This window comes from Hemitrygon akajei, chromosome 29 (assembly GCF_048418815.1).
Source record: "Hemitrygon akajei chromosome 29, sHemAka1.3, whole genome shotgun sequence".
NCBI classification, from domain to species: Eukaryota; Metazoa; Chordata; class Chondrichthyes; order Myliobatiformes; family Dasyatidae; genus Hemitrygon; species Hemitrygon akajei.
The window spans coordinates 3,121,770-3,140,404 of NC_133152.1; the positions used below are offsets into that span (position 1 = coordinate 3,121,770).

The window sequence follows — 18,635 nt, forward strand, 5'->3', positions numbered from 1 at the left end:
ATCTACATATTAAACCTTCCTGAACCTCCCTTGCTCTAGGGAGATGCCAATCGATATTTGGGAAATGAAAATTTCCCATCACAACAACCCTATTATTATTACACCTTTCCAGGATTTGTTTCCCTATCTGCTCCTTGATATCCCTGTTACTATTGGGCGGCCTATAAAAATCACCCAGTAAAGTTATTGACCCTTTCTGTTCCTAACCTCCACCCACAGAGACTCCGTAGACAATCCCTCCATGGCATCCACCATGGATGGTGATGCCATGGTCAACATGGTCAACATGATCAACATGATCATCTCTGTTCAACAGTGCCATGCCCCCACCTCTTTTGCCTACCTCCCTGTCCTTTCTGAAACATCTAAAACCCGGCACTTGAAGTAACCATTCCTGTCCCTGAGCCATCCAAGTCTCTGTAATGGCCAACACATCATAGCTCCAAGTACTGATCCACACTCTAAACTCATCTGCTTTGTTCACAACGCTCCTTGTGTTAAAATAGACACATCTCAAACCTTCGATCTGAGCGTGTCCCTTCTCTATCACCCGCCTATCCTCCTCCTAGCACTATCTACGAGCTTTCTCTATTTGTTATCGAACCTCCTCTTCCCCAGTCTCTTCAGTTTGGTTCCCACCCCACAACAATTCTAGTTTAAACTCTCCCCAGTAGCCTTAGCAAACCTCCCCACCAGGATATTGGTCCCCCTGGGATTCAAGTGCAACCCATCCTTTCTGTACAGGTCACACCTGCCCCAGAAGAGGTCCCAATGATCCAGAAATCTGAATCCCTGCCCCTGCTCCAATCCCTCAGCCACGCGTTTATCCTCCACCTCATCCTATTCCTATTCTCACTGTTGTGTGGCACAGGCAGTAATCCCGAGTTAACTACATTTGCGGTCCTGCTTCTCAACTTCCTTCCTAACTCCCTGTAGTCTTTCTTCAGGACCTCTTCCCTTTTCCTACCTATGTCATTGGTACCAATATGTACCACAACCTCTGGCTGTTCTCCCACTTACTGCAGGATATCTTGGATGCGATCTGAAACATCCTGGACCCTGGCACCTGGGAGGCAAACTACCATCCGAGTTTCTTTCCTGCGTCCACAGAATCGCCTGTCTGGCCCCCTAACTATAGAGTCCCCTATCACTACTGTCTTTCTCTTCTTTCCTCTACCCTACTGTGCCAGAGGCTTGGCCACTGCCACTTCCCCCAGGTAGGCTGCCCCCCCAAAAGTACTCAAACAGGAGTATTTATTGTCAAGGGGTACAGTCACAGGGGTACTCTCTAGTACCTGACTCTTCCCCTTCCCCCCTGCTGACTGTGACCCGTGTCCCCGTCTGTCTCCCGTGGCCCCGGTGTGACCACCTGCCTATAACTCCTTTCTATCACTCCCTCACTCTCCCTCACCAGGAGAAGGTCATCGAGCTGCATCTCCAGTTCCCTAACTCCTGGGGTGTTGATGGAAATATAGGATGAATACAGTGGGATTGGTGTAGGATCGGTGTAAATGGGTCCACACAGAGACTGGATAAGGTGAACAACCTGATATAACTCTCAGTGACTCAATCACTCTGACTGTTGTAGCCGTTGGCTCCCAGCATGCTTCGCCAGTTAGAGTGCAAGTAGATTAAAAAGGAGCTTTCAGGTGAGGAGTCCAAAACCAGTTGTTGCACCCTAAGCCCCAGAAACAAGTGGCCCCAAGAACTACACCAGCAGGGGAAGGGTACGGCCTTTCTCTGGACACAATCAGGGTGTCCACCAGTTCATCTTATCGCATTGTACCAGGCAGTTTCTTGATGAGAACGACTCTGGATTAGAATTGATGGCATATTCTCATTTTCAATCCCAGGAACACCATCACCATGTGAGCCTAATGAATTCAAGTGCAGGAACGGTCGCTGTGCTGTCAAGTTGTGGCGTTGTGACGGTGACAATGATTGTGGGGACAACTCTGATGAGGAATACTGTCGTAAGTATTTGGAACAGAGAAGGTGAGGTGTACAAAATAGGAAGGTCCTGTTCTGTTTAACAGAGGGATCAAGATCCAGAGGGTGAGGGATCAATTTCAAGTTGAAGCAAATGATGGAAGCAGTAGAGTAGGGATGACAGCAAAATGTTTACACCCAGAGAGTGGGAGAAGTCAAAGTCACTTCCTGGAGCTGTGGGAGGATTGAAGCCCTGGTCATGTCTAATCATTCTCAACGTATTCTTTGGGAGCTGTGATCTGCAGATTGGCAGACTAAAAGTGGAAATGCTGGGAAAGATTTTTTTTCAACTGGGATAGGGCCTTTTCCTGCATTGCAGGTTTTCTTTTAATGATTCTGAGTGAGTGGAAAATCTGTAGTGTCTACCCTTGCTCCCGGAGATGTATGTTGTTAACTTTTTCAAACCTGGACATCCTTGTTTATTCAGTTGCTCTTAATTCAGGATCCAAATATTGATGTGAACAGGTAAGGGGTGGTCTTGTGGCCCAGTGTCAGATTGGAGGGCTGGGATGTGGGGCTGCCTGTGCTGGATGGGATACAATGATTTGCACCCAGCAGAAGGATCAGACCTTCTCCATTACCTTAAGTTCGATCCATTGTAATGGAGATTTATTTGACCTGCATTATTGGTAGTTGTTCATTGTTGTCACATATACCAAGAAAGAAAAGCTTATTTTGCATACTGTTCGTACAGATGAAATGAGCACACAGTACATTGAGGTAAACCAATAAGAATGCAGAATAAAGTGTAAAAACTACAGAGAAAGTGCAGTGTAGGGTGTGAGATCATAATGAGGTAGATTGTGAGGCAAAGACTCCATCTTACCATATAAGAGTCTGATAACAGAGATAGAAGCCTGATAGTATGTGCTTTTGTATCTTCTGTCCAATAGGAGAGGGGAATAGGGAGATGTGGGGTGTTGCCTCTACAAGCAACTAAAATTGAACTGTAATTATTTGTGTTTTCATATGATTTCAAAGAGTACAGGTCAAGAAAATGCAATGGCAATGAGATAGATAGCAGCTGCTATTTGTGCACCTAGCAATTAAGCAAGCAGCAACGTACTGCAGATAGGGACATTTTGAAATGAATGCTGAATGTCCCCATCAGCTCTGTAGACTCTGAGTTAAAGTTTCAGCTCAGATATCTGAAGCACTTTCAGGCAGGGTCAACATTCTTCTTAATGAACAGCACACACAAACTGCTGGAAGAATTCAACAAGGCTGGCAGCATCTACGGGGAAATAAACAGTTAACATTTCAGCCCAACACTTCCCGAGATGCTCCCTGAGCTGCTGAGCTCCTCCAGCAGTTTTTGTGTGTTGCTGAAGTTTTCCAGAATCTGCAGGGTTCATTCTTTTAATGTCATTACTTGAATGTTAAGGTGATGGAGAGCCATGTGATGGATCTCTCCACTCAAAAGTTGCCCAGGGCTTTCCTCCCTGGTCTCCCTGTGTCCGCTGACCAGTCTGAATGCTGAGAGTTTAATCAGACCTTTCTGGTAAATAAATTCTTGTAAATGTGTCTTTGTCAACTTGCAGCTACCAAAGGGCCTGGGGACATGTGCTCCCCCGAGCAGTTTGTCTGTGTGTCCGACCGGCTGTGTATTCCTGCCAGCTACCAGTGTGATGAGGAGGCCGATTGCCCTGATCGCTCAGATGAATTTGGATGCAGTAAGTAACGTGCAATGGCGTTGTGCTTACGGAATGGAGATATCATGTGTTGGGGTCTCGTTTAACCTCGAGCAGTGAGATGGGGGATTTGCCATTGTGAGGGTTGCTCATGTTGTCAATTCTGTTGGTAGTTTTCACTGAGGAAATTTGCAGGGAATGGGAAAAGAGTGGGTGAGGTGGAACTGGAGATCTTTTTCAGGAGGTCACATCTATGAACTGAGGTACACATGGGGACTCACTTCATACACAACTGTGTACTTGCCTTCAGGACCAGCTGTCTCCCTCCTCCCCCCAGTTCCCCCACGCTTGCTCCCTTCGTCCCCCAACCTCTGCACCCTTCCTCCTCCCGACTTTGGCTCCTTCCTTCATCCTCTCCAAGTAATGAATATGAATGAACTTTCTGTGGGTTCACAACATCTAGCTGTTCAGCGAGAATGCAAGGAACAGAGGAATCGATCAGCAATTATGGTCTAAAGAGTGAGTATGAGTCTCATTGAGCTGACCCTCTCCGTGTCCTCACCATTAGATTTGTAACTAGACACCACCAGCCTTCCAAACACCCAGTGTTTTGCTGCTAATCACTAAGTGATAACAATGGGATGAAATGGAGGTCGATCCTGGGAATATCCCTGTACTCCAAGTGATAACAATGGGATGAAATGGAGGTAATCTCAGGGAATATTCCTGTTCTCTGAGTAATTACAAGGGGATGAAATTGAGGTTGTCCTAGGGAATATCCTTGTACTCAGTGATTATGAGGGGATGAAATCGAGGTCGTCCCAAGGAATATCCCTGTACTCGGTGATAACAAGGGGATGAAGTTGTCCCACGGAATATTCCTATAATCCACAGGTAGCACCTTAAACGTTCTTTGTATGGAGAGAGAAGAGCTCCAAGATGAGAACTGACTGGAGCCAGAGGTTTGTTGTAACCATGGGCACCTTGCTAAAGATCTCTTGAGCTGCATGTGCAACCAGGTCTTACAAATTGTCCAGATGTTCTGGGCACATCTGGATTTAAAAACATGGGTCTTAAAGCAGTGTGCATTAAAATACAACTAAAGTATTGAACCCTGGGTGATAGTCAGCAGGTATAAGGCAGTGGGTGCGTAATTCTGGAAACATTTTTTCCTGTGGCTGAAGTGTGTGCTGTTGGAGGGGGTGCCCACCTGCTCTACTGAGGGGTATTAAATCCCCAGACAAAGGCTCAGACTATTGGCTTGGTGAGAGGAGGGTACAGCTCATGATGCCACCAGAAACAGCACATGAAGAGTAAGCCACACACTGAAATCAGAAACCCAGGCACAGAGTCCAGAGATGTGTCATGTCCCCCGGAATGTGGCAGTGAGGAGAGAGGTGAGGACTTGGTCAGTCTGACTAGGAGGACTAAGTGGATCCCAAGCTAGAAATGGGTTGCCTTGCTGTGGGATGTTCTTATGCATCCAGATCACAAGAAGAGACAAGGTCATAAGAAGGAGCAAGATAAGGGACTGCCCAGTGCAGAGGAAAGAGATGCAGGGAGCAGGTCTCTGAGGAGGGAGACTGGAAACACCTTTGTGGGGATGCAAGGAGGGTGATGTGAACGGACACAGCACTGCAAGAGCTCACAACCCCAGTCTCAAGAATGAAAAGGGCAGTCAGAAATACTGCCCGCACAAACAAATGCGAAACAATTATTGGCACAGACCAATCAAGGGTGCACCAAATAGACTAATTACCCTGTATCCAAAGAGAAGTTGGAGAAAAGCCTAATCAGAAAGCAAGGCGAATTTAGGCACCTGGATCAAAACAAGGTGATGGAGGTGTGTGAAAAAGAAAGATTGGGAATAGCATTCCAAGGTGTGTCAGAGATGTCTCCACCAATGCAGAATGTCACTGAAGTCATACATTCCAGCACATGGCTTGTTTCATTGACCCTTCATGGTCTGAATCAGCCACCGTTCCCAGGGCTTTGAAGTGACACTGCCCAGAGTCACAGGCTGGGCTCCAGGAAAATATAAGCAATTAGTGACTGATTGGGTGGAGAAAGCTATGTTCCCATGATGTTTCTGATAATCAAAAGATCCAGTTATCAAGATCTTATTTCAGCACTGTGGTACAAGCAGTGCAGCCTAGATTATAATGTTGATAGTTTGTGTTTAGTTGGGGGAGCCAGGGAGTTGCTTTAAGAAGCAAGTCAAAGGAAAGTAAATGGGCTTCATCACTGGGAATGCAAGCAGGACGTCAGGGAATAGGTGGGGAGGCAGGATCCAGGTTCCTGGTGTGGAATTTTCTCCTCTCAGCATCATATCCAATACATGGAACAATGTTGAGCTCTAATTGAAAGAGGGAGTTCATAAAGAGATTGCCGTTTAACTGCTGAGAATATCCATCTTTGTGCGCTCTGCCTCAATGTTTGGCCTTCGTTTCATAGGAAATACAAGCTGGCAAAGAAGCACTTGCAAATGCCAGAAGAACTGAGAAGAAACACTGTGATATGTACGGCAGTTACTGTGGGAGCCAGTGACGTTCCCTGCCAGCTTTCTGCAACACAGCAGTCACACTGTTGTTAGCAATATTTTCCTTTTCCTTCTGCTGATTTACCACCGTTGCGTAGATCCCTGAGTTCTCATGTGATGCCAGTTGTAATTCAGAGTATTACATTCTCACAGGCTTCTGCTAGGTATTCACTAATTTACATGTCACCCCCAATGTCTGCTTCCCTTGGGATGGTTGTGTCAGAAAAAATCGATCACGAACCCCTTTGCAGATTGGACTTGCTAAGAGGGTGTGGAACCTGATGCAAGGATCTGTATCCAGGTTCATCCCCAAAGCTGCATAACCAAGGACTGTTCCTGCGGATTCACTCCAAAACAGACATCAAGTGCTGCTGGAAGGTTTTCGACTCGGTGAAAGACTCCCTTTTGTCGCCTGAAATTGGTCTTTCAGCACAGCAAGATGTCTGTAAGGGATTGCTGCCAACGGGAACTGAAGCTTTGTGGGGAAGGACTACAGTCTAGGCTCCTGAACTGTACAGAGGGGCAGGGTTTGTGTGGGCAAACCCCTCAAACAATGAAGGGGGTGTCACCTTGGAGTCACATGATGGGCAATGGTATTATATTTGTAGGTGGTTTTCTCTTTCTCTGTAAAGTTTACACTACCCAATGTGGTCACAATTAGCGTAAAGGTTTTGGCAATGTTCCTTCACCTTGTACATTCTTTGTCATTAATAAAGTTAAATTAAAATCAAAGAAATTCACCGATTTACACTACTAGATCCCATTTATTCACCGATTTACACTACTGGATGTAATGGCAATGAACATACACATTTCTTGCAGTTTATTCCTGTTTATTTATTTATCCATCTATTTACTTATTATGAACAAAGTCTATTCTTGAAATTAAAAGACATTCACTGATGTTATTCCATGTAGCCCCTCCCCAGGTGATCACACCACCAGAAGAAACAGTGATGGTGAAGCGGGGTGCCACCGTCACCCTCACCTGCGTGGCAGCTGGAGTCCCCACCCCCATCATCACCTGGAGGCTAAACTGGGGTCACATCCCTGTCAGTAGCAGGTAAATAGTCTACAGTCACAAGTCTGCGCTGTTAGAAATGTAAATCCTGTATCAGTGAGAATGCTGGTTAAGTGACAGCTGGAGTAAGTTCAGCGCTCGGAGTAGGGGAAGATGGTCGGACATGCAGATTTGTTCAGTTTAGGAAAGTGTGAAGAGAGTGGTGTGGAGGGCTATGGTTCAGATGCAGGTGGAGAACCAGGCCTGAGTGAACTATCTGAGCTGAAGGGCCTCTTTCTGTGCTGTCGTTCTCCAAGGCTCTCATTCTCTATAGGAGAGAGAAAAGGGCAGTTTGGTCTCGTCCCACACAAAAACTTTACGATAAATAGACTTTTCAATTCATAATCTCTTGGGTGGGTGAAAGGATGAATCAGAAGACTGGAAAGTGTTCAGAGAAATATTCTGACTCATTTCTCTTTCATTGTCTGGGCAATCAGACTTCAACAGGAGACCAGTCTGCCCGGGTAATTGTTAGACAGTGTTGGTGTTCCACGCCTTGGGTCTGAGCTGTGTCCTGGAAGCAGAGCTAAGACTATCAAAATCTGTGGGCTACATGCTTCTAGTCCTCTTTCTATCAGTATGTGTAGCTTTCTGAGTCACTGCTGATATATTTTTCAAACTTTGATTGTTAGCTTGATGCTGCATATAGACACAGTACATTCAGTGTCTTGGGTCCTGCATGTTACACACCCACAATATGAGTTGGGTATACAATGCATTACTGCAGCTTGGCAAAATTAAAGATAAAAACTATTACATATGCTAGCCAAAGCTTGGTTCGTAGCTGGAAGCTGACAGCCTTCTCACTCATGAAGTATTTACCAGCCTTGTTCAAAGTTTTCTCTTTCATTTTTCTGAATGTGCCTGCCTGCATGAGCTTGCCTCTCTCTAAATTGCCCTCTGGGTCTTTTCTCATGCTCACTTTTGTTCTCTCCTCATCATTTCCACTCCCTCCCTGTTGACCACTCTGTCTCCCCCCTTCATTGTGCTCCCCACTCTTCCACCCACCATTACCCAAGTCTGCATCTCCTTTGGTACCCCTACCCCATTGCCCACTCCCCTTGCTCTTGGCCTGAAGTCCCTTCAACTCCTGTGTTCCTTTCACCCCAAACTCTTATTGTGGTACTCCCTTTTCTCTCCATACCCCCACTCTTCTCCCCTCACTCTCAAATCCACTGCATGAAACTATTTGTAGTATTCACATAGAATTTGGTTAAATGGGAAGCAACAAATCCTCTGTGCAGATTACACTTTATTATGTACGTGCTTAAATGTTCCACGACCTGTGTTAGTATGTACTCCCATCCTCTTTTGAATTGTTGTGCTAAGCTCTTTGAACTTGCATTGAACCTCCAGGTAACCATGTATGTGATTATTGCTGCCTCACTCCATTATCTCCGCAACTCTTTCTCACTGGGGTTTCCTCTTGCAGAGTTACAATGACAAGTCAAAATGGACAGGGGACGCTGATCATTAGGGATGTCAAAGAATCTGACCAAGGGGCGTACACCTGCGAGGCTATCAATACCAGAGGGATGATTTTTGCAATCCCTGATGCACTACTTGTTCTGAAATCCAACTCAGGTAAAACCCCTTCACACTATCACGTCAAGCTGCTTATGTTCAATGCCATTGCAATGTGTTAGTTATTAAAGTTGACCATCAGTCACTGGACAAACTCTGAACTCCTGTCGTAACTCCCACCCCCAGATCCATTGAAGTCAATAGGGGTTAGCCCGTCTCCGTTCCTCCTGAAATCCACAGCCAGCTATTTTGCCTTTGTGACATTCAGGGAGAGGTTGTTTTCTTGACACCACTGTGTCAGAGAGATGACTTCTTCCCTGTAGGCCACCTCATTATTATTTGAGATTAGGCTAATCAATGTAGTGTCATCGGCAAATTTAATTAGCAGATTAGAGCTGTGGGTGTTGATACAGTCATGGGTATACAGGGAGTAAAGGAGGGGACTCAATGTGCAGCCCTGAGGGGCTCCTGTGTTGAGAGTCAGAGGGTTGGACTCTTACCACCTGCTGGCGATCAGTCCAGGATCCAGCTGCACAAGGCAGGGTGAAGGCCGAGGTCTCTGAGCTTCTTGTGGAGCCTGGATGGAATTATGGTGTTGATTGCTGAACTGTAGTCCAAGAGAATGCTTATGCATTCTCACATAAGCATCTTTCTCCAGATGTGTAAGGATGGTATGTAAAGCAGTGGCTATTATGGAAGACACGTGCAGTATGGTGTCAATGAGTGAAGTTGCTATTATTAGAGCAAAGCTTCTTGAAAGACTGAAAGTTCTGAAGTCACCTGGACCAGATGGTATACACCCCAGGGTTCTGAAAGTGGTGCCTGAGAGATTGTAGAGGCATTAGTAATGATCTTTCTAGAATCATTAGATTCTGAAATGGTTCCAGAAGACTGGAAAACTGCAAATTTTCCTCCACTCTTCAAAAAGGGAGAGTGGCAGAAGAAAGGAAACTATAGGCCAGTTAGTCTGACCTCAGTGGTTGTGAAGATGTTGGGGTTGATTATTAAGGATGAGGTCTCATGGAGGCACATGATAAAATAGGCCGTAGTCAACATGTTTTCCTCAAAGGAAAATCTTGTTGGAATTCTTTGAAGAAACAACAAGCAGGATTGTCAAATGAGAATCAATTGATGTGTATTTGGATTCTCAGAAGGCTTTTGACAAACTGCCACACAACAAGCTGTATAACAAGCTGCGAGCCCCTGGTGTTACAGGGAAGATTCTTGCATGGATAAAGCAGTGGTTGATTGGCATGAGGCAGAGAGTAGGAATAAAGGGAGCCTTTATTTCTGGTTGGCTGCTGGTGACTAGTGATATTCCACAGGGTTTTGTGTTGGAATGATTCTTTTTATGTAATATGTCAATGATTCGGATGATGGACTTGATGGCTTTTTTGGAAAGTTTGCAAAGATAGGTGGAAGGGAAGGTAGTTTTGAGGAAGTAGAAAGGCTGCAGAAGAACTTAGATAAATTAGGAAGGTGGGTAAAGAAATAGATGAAATACAGTGTTGGGAAGTGTATGGTTATGCACTTTGCTAGAAGAATTGAAAGGGTTGACTATTTTCTAACTGGAGAGAACATTCAAAAGACTAAAGTGAAAATAGACCTGGGAGTCCTTGTGCAGTATTCCCTAAAGGTTACTTTGCAGGTTGAGTCTGTGGGGAGGAAGGAAAATGTGATGTTAGCTTTCTTTTCAAGAGAACGAAAATATAGAAGCAAGGATGTAATGTTGAGACTTTATAAAGTACTGGTGAGGCCTCACTTGGGAGTATTGGGAGCAATTTTGGGCCCCTTATCTTAGAAAGGATGTGCTGAAACTGGAGAGGATTCAAAGGAGGTTCATGAAAATGATTTCAGAATTGAATGGCTAATCATATAAAGAGCGTTTCGTGGCTCTGGACCTGTATTCACTAGAATTCAGAAGAATGAGGGGTGACCTCATTGAAACTTATCGAATGATGGAAAGTCTTGATAGAGTGGATGTGGAGAGTATGTTTCCTATGATGGGAGAGTCTAAGACCAGAGGACAGTCTCAGAATAGAAAGGCATCCTTTTAGAACAAGGATGGGGAGAAATTTCTTTAGCCAGAGAGTGGAGAATCTATGGAATTCTTTACCACAGGCAACTGTGGAGGTCAAGTCTGTATGTATATTTAAGGCAGAGGTTAGTAGATTCTTGACTGGTCAGGCATGAAGGGATATGGGGACAAGGCAGGAGACTGGGGCTGAGAGGAGAATTGGATTGGCTGTGATGAAATGGTGGAGAGCAGACTTGATGGGCCAAGTGGCCTAATTCTGCTGCTATAAGAAAGGTTGAACAAGTTAGGTCTCTATTCATTGGAGCGTAGAAGGTTGAGGGGGGATTTGATCGAGGTATTTAAAATTTTGAGAGGGATAGATAGAGTTGACGTGAATAGGCTGTTTCCATTGAGAGTAGGGGAGATTCAAACGAGAGGACATGATTTGAGAGTTAGGTGGCAAAAGTTTAAGGAAAACACGAGGGGATATTTCTTTACTCAGAGAGTGATAGCTGTGTGGAATGAGCTTCCTGTAGAAGTAGTAGAGGCCAGTTCAGTTGTGTCATTTAAGGTAAAATTAGATAGGTATATGGACAGAAAAGGAGTGGAGGGTTATGGGCTGAGTGCAGGTAGGTGGGACTAGGTGAGATTAAGAGTTCGGCACGGACTAGGAGGGCCGAGATGGCCTGTTTCCGTGCTGTGATTGTTATATGATGTTTATATATATCTTCTGGTCTTATGGATGCTAATGTGGTAAACTGGATCAGCAAATTTGCAGATGACACCAAGATTGGGGGTGTCGTTGACAATGAGGAAGCCTATCAAAGCTTGTAGTGGTATCTGAACCAGCTGCAAAAATGGGCTAAAAAATGTCTTTTGGATTTTAATGCAGACAAGCGTGAAGTGTTGCACTTTTGGGAGAACAAACCAGGCTAGGACTTTCAAGGAGAAACGATAGGGCACTGAAGAGTGCAGTAGAACAGAAGGATCAGTAAATACAAATCCAAAATTTCTTGAAAGTGGCATCACAGGTAGGCAGGTTTGTAGAGAAAGCTGTTGGCACATTGGCCTTCGTAAGTCTAAGTCTAGAGTACAGGAGTTGGGATGTTATGTAAGACATTGGTGAGGCTGAATTTGGAGTATTATGTGCAGCTGTGCTCACCTACCTAAGGAAAGGTGTCAATAAGTTTGAAAGAGTGAAAATTTACCAACTAGAACATCTTTGGACTGTTGGATAAAATCCATGCCATCACTGGGAGAACCTAGACAACTCCCTGCTGGTAATGTAAAGCATTGTGCTAACCACTATGCTACCGTAAAGTGTTGGAGTTTTTGCAATGAATAATATATTGTGGCTTATCCCAAACCAGCCCTTCAAAAAGTCGTGGTGGTTGGTGAGACAGGAAAAAGAGAGACTACCTGATAATTCATGAGGAAATAGAATCAGGTTTAATATCACCAGTGTGTGTCATGAAATTTGTTGTTTTTGTGGCAGCAGTACATTGCAATAGATAATAAGAACTGAATTAGTGTGTACATGTGTGTTAAATTAAATTAGTGCAAATCAAGCAGTGTTCATACAGTCAAGATGGACAAGTTTGAACGATGACCTCTTATGTTTGCTTCGGGATTGGGGTTTGCGTGTGTGCGTGTGCGTGTGCGTGTGCGTGTGTGTGTGTGTGTGTGCGCGCCCTTACCTCCTGGTGGACCAGGGATTAGCTGTGACTCTGAGAATTACACTTAAGTAAGTGCAGGCTTTCACTAAATTAACCCCTCACCACTGAAAGCATGCAGCGCCCCAGCTGTTGCAGTTGATTAAAGGCACTATTTTCTTTTTCAGGATTCTGTTCAGAAGGTCACTTCAATGTGGAAGGCACACTGCAATGTATTCCCTGTTTCTGCTTTGGTCTTACGAGAAACTGTGTTCCTACAAGTCGCTACAGAGACCAGATACATCTTCGTTTCACAGAAGAAGATAATTTTATGGGTAAGTGAATTGTGGAGAGATGAGTATGAACACATTCCCTTTGGCTCCAAGCCAGCCAACAAGCCCAGTTCCTTCTCTCTGACAGTAAAACCATTCAGCTGATATCTTCATTCTGGACTGGGATTGCCTTTGACAAAATGGGCTTTCAGGATGCCATTGGAGTATAATTGTGTTCTCTTTCTAGGAGTGAATGTGACGATGCCAACCCAGCCAGCAACACTTCCGCTCTCCAGCTCTCAAATGGTGGTGGACCCCGAGTATGGAGAGTTTCAGCTAGTCGATCTCTCAAGACGCTTCCTCAACCAAGAGACTTTCTGGATTCTGCCAAAGCAGTTTTTGGAAAATAAGGTGCATTTGGCTTGATAGAATTTTGAAGTATTCATAATTTCCTCTCATTTTGCTAATGAGTTCACCTCACACGTTTATCTACTAGAGATTAAGTTTAAAACTCTTGAAGAAATGTTTGGAAGTTTGTCATTATCTGTGGCAATTGATGAAATGCAGATTTCTTGCTCTTATTACACTTATTTGTATATTATTGAATTGTATATCATGGGCTTTTTGGAAGATGCTGCAAATTGGCTTGATGCATTTTTATCTATGCAGTTTTATTTGTGATATTGGTGGTAGTTGGATAGAATGCTATCTCTTTAAGCATTTTGAGGTATAATGGAGCTATCTTAGCAGCTCTCACAAGAAGGTAGTGAGAGTGGAGAGAGAATCAGTTGTTGGGCTCCTGTGGAAGAGAGAAAATAGAAAGTATAATTACTCATCTGGAAGCAGGCAAAGAACAGGGCTTGTGAGATACTGATACTTGGAATGGACAAGCTGTCTTCTGAGGTAAGTTTAGTCTTGTATCTGCTGGAGATTGGAAAATTGATAGGGGACTTGCCTAAAGTATTTTGGACACATATAGGCTCTTGAGAGGGGAGCAATGAAGGGGCTGTTGGCTCTTCTGGGGAATATAGACCAGGGATCACTGTTTAGAAATATGAAGCCATCCAGTTAAGACTGAGATGAGGCAAAAATTTTCTCTCAAGCATCATAGGCTTTGGAATTCCCTTCCTTAACAGGCAGTGCAAAGAATCTGTGACTTGCTAAGGTAGATCCTTGATAAATGAATGGGTGCAAGGAAACTGGAGTTGAGAATACAGTCAAGTCAGCCATAGTCAAGTTAAATGGCAGAGCAGGTCGAGGGATGAGTGGCCTCTGCTCCTGTTTATACATACACCTCCTATTTGAAAGGAGTCTGATGTTAACTCTGGGAAAGAAAACAATCAGAAGTGAAGCACTTTGAAAATAAATATGGCAACTGGATCTTGGAAACCTTCTGTATTTGTGTTGTTCTTAATCTCCACCAGTTTAACTTGATGCCAAAATAAGTTTTGTTTCACTTGACTGGAGCCTTAAAGGGAAGTTTAATTTAAATAAACTTTCTGCTTTGTTGGGCAATAACGAGGAGGACATCTCAAACCCGGAGTTCCACTTGGTTGATGGTGCTGTGATACTTCAGTTGTGACGCTGTGTTAAAGAACCTGCTAATGAAGGTTCACATGGCTGTTCCAGGGATTCTTTTAACAACTACTCCTGAGCACAAACAAAAATAAAAGCATCTTTAAAGTTAACAGTTGAAGGTTGGGATTTGTATTCCCAGCTCATGGATCTCATGCAGGTTGAGTTCTGGTCTGTATATTCTAAAGTTTCTTCTTTGGAAGTTTTTGTACTGAAGGTTTTCAGTGTAGTTTTGTCAACAGCATGATCCATAATGAAGGCAAGTTCACTCTGATATTAGTACTTCAGTCAAAAGGTTGCACGGAATGCCTTTCCCATGAAATTGTGTGTCTAATTTATCTCCAAGTAACTGACAGATTTTACTCACAAACCAACTTAACTCCTTGAGAAGGAGATACAGACCTGTTGTCCTTTGCAGATTTGTCTAATAGGCATTTGGCAGACCTGCTAGTTATTATTAACTCAGGCAGATCCATCTCTGAGCAGTGATCAGGCTTCTCCACTTCTTTGTTCATTCATCGGACAGCGGCAGTCATCATTCTAAAACAATGATCTGCTTTCATTATCTTGATCTGACTGTTCCGGTTGCTCATTGGTTTACTGAGATTGTGATCAAATTTAACCACAGGACCTGGGTTCTGAACCTGTGATTTTCAATTTCAAGTTCAGTCTATTGTCATTCTACCAGCGTGTATACCACCCAAATAAAACTACATTCTTCCGGACCAGGGTGCACAACACAGTATGTATAACTCACACAAAGTAGTATTACCACAAGTATATTAACAAGTAATATGTACTTATGACACAGGTTAAAAGTAAACAGTAAAACTCCTCTGGTGCTTCGTACATATTATTTGGCAGCCCAGTAGTTGCTTGAATTTGGAAATTACTACCACCATGGAGGAGGTACAGGGGCCTGAAGGTGCATCATCATCATTTTAGGAACAGCTTTTTTCCCCTTCTGCCATCAAATTTCTGAATAGTCCATGAACACTCCCTTGTTATTCCTCTTGCACTATTTATTTATTTCACTTTTTATTGTAACTTGTAGTCATTTTTATGTCTTACGCTGTACTGCTGCCACAAAACTACACATTCACAGCATATGTGAATGATAATAAACTTGATTCTGATTCTGATCCAAATATCATGGATGTGTCTCCATTCTCCCACTAACAGGCCTAGCTCGCTCAGTGGGCACCGTCATTAATTTCTGCAGTGTGATATTTGTTAGCAATCTACAAGTTTAAACGACGAAACATGTTTATTATTTGGGAGGCATTATACATAATGAGAACTGAGAGTAGGAATTGTTTGACAGTGCAAGCTGCAGAATCTTAAAGGAGAAGTGGGAATGAATGTGGAAAATATGTAACTTTTTCACCATGGAAACAATAGTAGCTGGCCCTTCAGTGCACCTCATTCACGCCAGCCAACATACTCACCTACGCTAATCCCATTTGCCCGCATTAGGCTTATGTCCCTCTGCTCACTTCCTAACCAAGTACCTATCTTTTAAATATTGCACTTGTGTCTGCCTCCACCATCTCTATGGCAGATCATTTCAAATATTCGCCACCCTTGGAAAAACTTGCCTGTCAGATCTCCTTGAAATTTAACTGCCCCCCCCCCCCGCCCCCACAACCTTAAAGCTGTGCCCTGTAGTTTCAGACTTCTCTGCCCTGAGAAAGATTCTGTCTATACTCTTAACATTTATAAACCATTATACCAGTGCGAATAAACCCAGCCGACCCAATCTCTTCTTGCAACATCCTCATGAATCTCTTCAGCACTCCTCTTTTCTATCATCTCCTTCCTGTGGTGTGGTGAGCAAACTGTACACAGTGATGTAAGTGTAGTCGAACCGATATTTTATGCAACTGCAGCAAGACATCCCAGCTCAATGTCTTGGCCCACAAGGCCAGTGTGCTGAATGTTTTCTTCAGTACCCTATCCACCCATGTCAGCACATTGTGCTATGGACTTGCACCCTAAGATCTCTCTGTGGATCATCACTCCTGAGGTCCCTCCGATTTACTCTGTATCCTACCAAAATTTGACTTTTCAAAGTCTATTCAATCAGCCTTTGAAAGGCAACTGTGTTGAGCACAGTGAAGGATCCTAAAACCCCAAAATGCTAGCAGTTTTCACGGTTGTTTTCCACAGATCGACTCTTATGGTGGTTACCTGCGCTACAAGGTTCGCTACAGTGTGCCGAGAGGACAGATGGAGCCTGTAGGAAAACCCGATGTTATTATAACAGGGAATGGAAGAAAATTAATCTACAAAGACAAGAAACCTACTCAGCCCAATTTCATCAATCAGAAAGAAATTCTCTTCACTGAGGTAAGTGGAGAATTTCCAGTCCCAGTCTTCTGCCTGCTTGGTTGTAGATATCAGTTTGGATGCATTTGTGTTACTCTGGAAGGAAATTCAGACATGATGAAGGCAATGTTACAGCCACTCAGGACAGATCCTCAGGGCACTGGAACACTCAGAAGAAGATGTCCTTTTCAATGCCACCGGGATGTTCTGGCCAAGCAGCTTCTTGAATTACCCTGAGAAATGGTGGTCAGCTTTTCTGCTGCTGTCAGGAGGTTCTGACATTCAGCTAGTTAAGGTGTCCAGTATCCCAGTCTGACATCGGGAAAGAAAATGGCCAAGAGAACCCATCGCTGTTAATCAAATCTTGTCCTTGGGTGAGTGGTGGGGGCAGAATGATCACAACATTGAAGAGTATAGAAACATTGCATTAGTGAGCCATGGAAAAGGCCAAGTTGTGAATTAGCATAGATGGTTCATTGATGATCTGCACGGGCAGCCAGATTTGTGTTCGCGCTGTATGGCTCTGACTTAATAAGCAGAGGAACAGTCCATTCTACCCATCAGGCAGTACTGGCTATCATTCTCCAATTTCCCTCTGCCCTTGCTGTATATCCCCTCTCTCAACTGCCATCAAATTTGCTGAACTTTTTTGGCCATTCATCAACAGAAAGGGATAATTTACTATAACCTGTTCACAGTAACCACTGAAACCTACCAGCTGATCTTTAGTATTTGTGTTAGGATTAGTGCTTGGGATCTGGGCATTTGTCCATCTCTAATTCACATTGAAGTGAACGGTGTTTAGAGATTGAACCCTATTGGCGGGTCAGGAGTAGAGGAGTCATGCTCCAGCTGTGCTTAGCTAGAAGTAGTATGTGCGCTTTTGGTTTCAGTATTTAATGGAGGATACAGATGCCTAGAGCACTGGTTCGTTAGCATGACCCCACGAATTTGATGATTGTTGTGTAAGGGCAGAAGGAGGAGGCAAGTGTCAAGGCAATGGGTCAGACAATTTTGCAATGAAGAGAAATTTGTTTAAGCCAGAATTTAGATAATTTTCTTCCCTAGAGGGAATGGTAGGTTCAGTCAAGGCTGAAATTGACGATTTTTTGGATGCAAGATGCACAGAGATTCAATGGGAAAGTAATTGTGGAGGGAGTGGTATCAACTATGATTTTAAAAACGCAAACATGAGGAAATCTGCAGATGCTGGAAGTTCAAGCAACACACACAAAATGCTGGTGGAATGCAGCAGGCCAGGCAGCATCTATAGGAAGAAGTACAGTCGACGTTTCGGCCTGAAATGTCGACTGTACTTCTTCCTGTAGATGCTGCCTGGCCTGCTGTGTTCCACCAGCATTTTGTGTGTGTTGCTCAACAATGATTTTATTGAATGGGTTGAGGGAGCAGAAAGTAGAATCCAACAATTACTATTCTGCTTCAAAACGATTTCATGTTTTAAATTAAAGCCTATGAATATCTCATGGTTTGGCTTAGGATCACTGGCAGCATGAGTCAGGCACTGCGGTCACCCGGGAAGACCTCATGATGGCTTTGGCTAATCTGGACAGCATTCTTATTCGAACAAAGTACGACAACAGGATGGCCAGTGTCGGCCTGAGTGACATTGTCATGGATACAACCAGTGTGGAGTTCACAACCCTGGGAAAACCACTACTTGTTGAGGAATGCAGGTAACGAAAAGATTTCCTCATAGTTCATTGTTACTTTACAAATTACATTGCAGTCAGAATTCCCTTGTCCCAGCTTGCATGATTAAGCTTCAATCATTAAGGACCTTCACCATTTGATACATGCAGTCTCAGTACTATCAACAGGGAGGAGGTACAGAAGCCTGAAGGGCAATACATAATTCATTAGAATGTTGCTCAGGATTGGGTTGTTCTATAAGGGCTGAACGCCAAGGTCTCAAGGCAATGGGTTGGCTATCTGCCGTAGTGAAGAGAAATTCCTTTATGCCAGAAATCTTGAACTTCTATAATTTTCTCACAAAGAAAAGCTTCTACCCCGTCCTCTATCAGCTTTCT

At 43.9% G+C, this 18,635-nt stretch overlaps 1 protein-coding gene across 6 annotated transcripts in view; it reads left to right on the plus strand.

Annotated features, from left to right (window-relative positions):
- The window catches only part of hspg2 (heparan sulfate proteoglycan 2), a 528,874-nt gene that overhangs the window by 221,981 nt on the left and 288,258 nt on the right, over positions 1–18,635 (plus strand). For all 6 annotated transcript variants that reach the window (XM_073031647.1, XM_073031648.1, XM_073031651.1 and 3 more), the window contains exons 10-17: positions 1,854–1,973; positions 3,531–3,662; positions 7,078–7,222; positions 8,652–8,803; positions 12,601–12,747; positions 12,932–13,095; positions 16,429–16,608; positions 18,085–18,281. In XM_073031647.1, the coding sequence (XP_072887748.1) occupies positions 1,854–1,973; positions 3,531–3,662; positions 7,078–7,222; positions 8,652–8,803; positions 12,601–12,747; positions 12,932–13,095; positions 16,429–16,608; positions 18,085–18,281 (1,237 nt within the window). The remainder of the gene's footprint in view (positions 1–1,853; positions 1,974–3,530; positions 3,663–7,077; positions 7,223–8,651; positions 8,804–12,600; positions 12,748–12,931; positions 13,096–16,428; positions 16,609–18,084; positions 18,282–18,635) is intronic.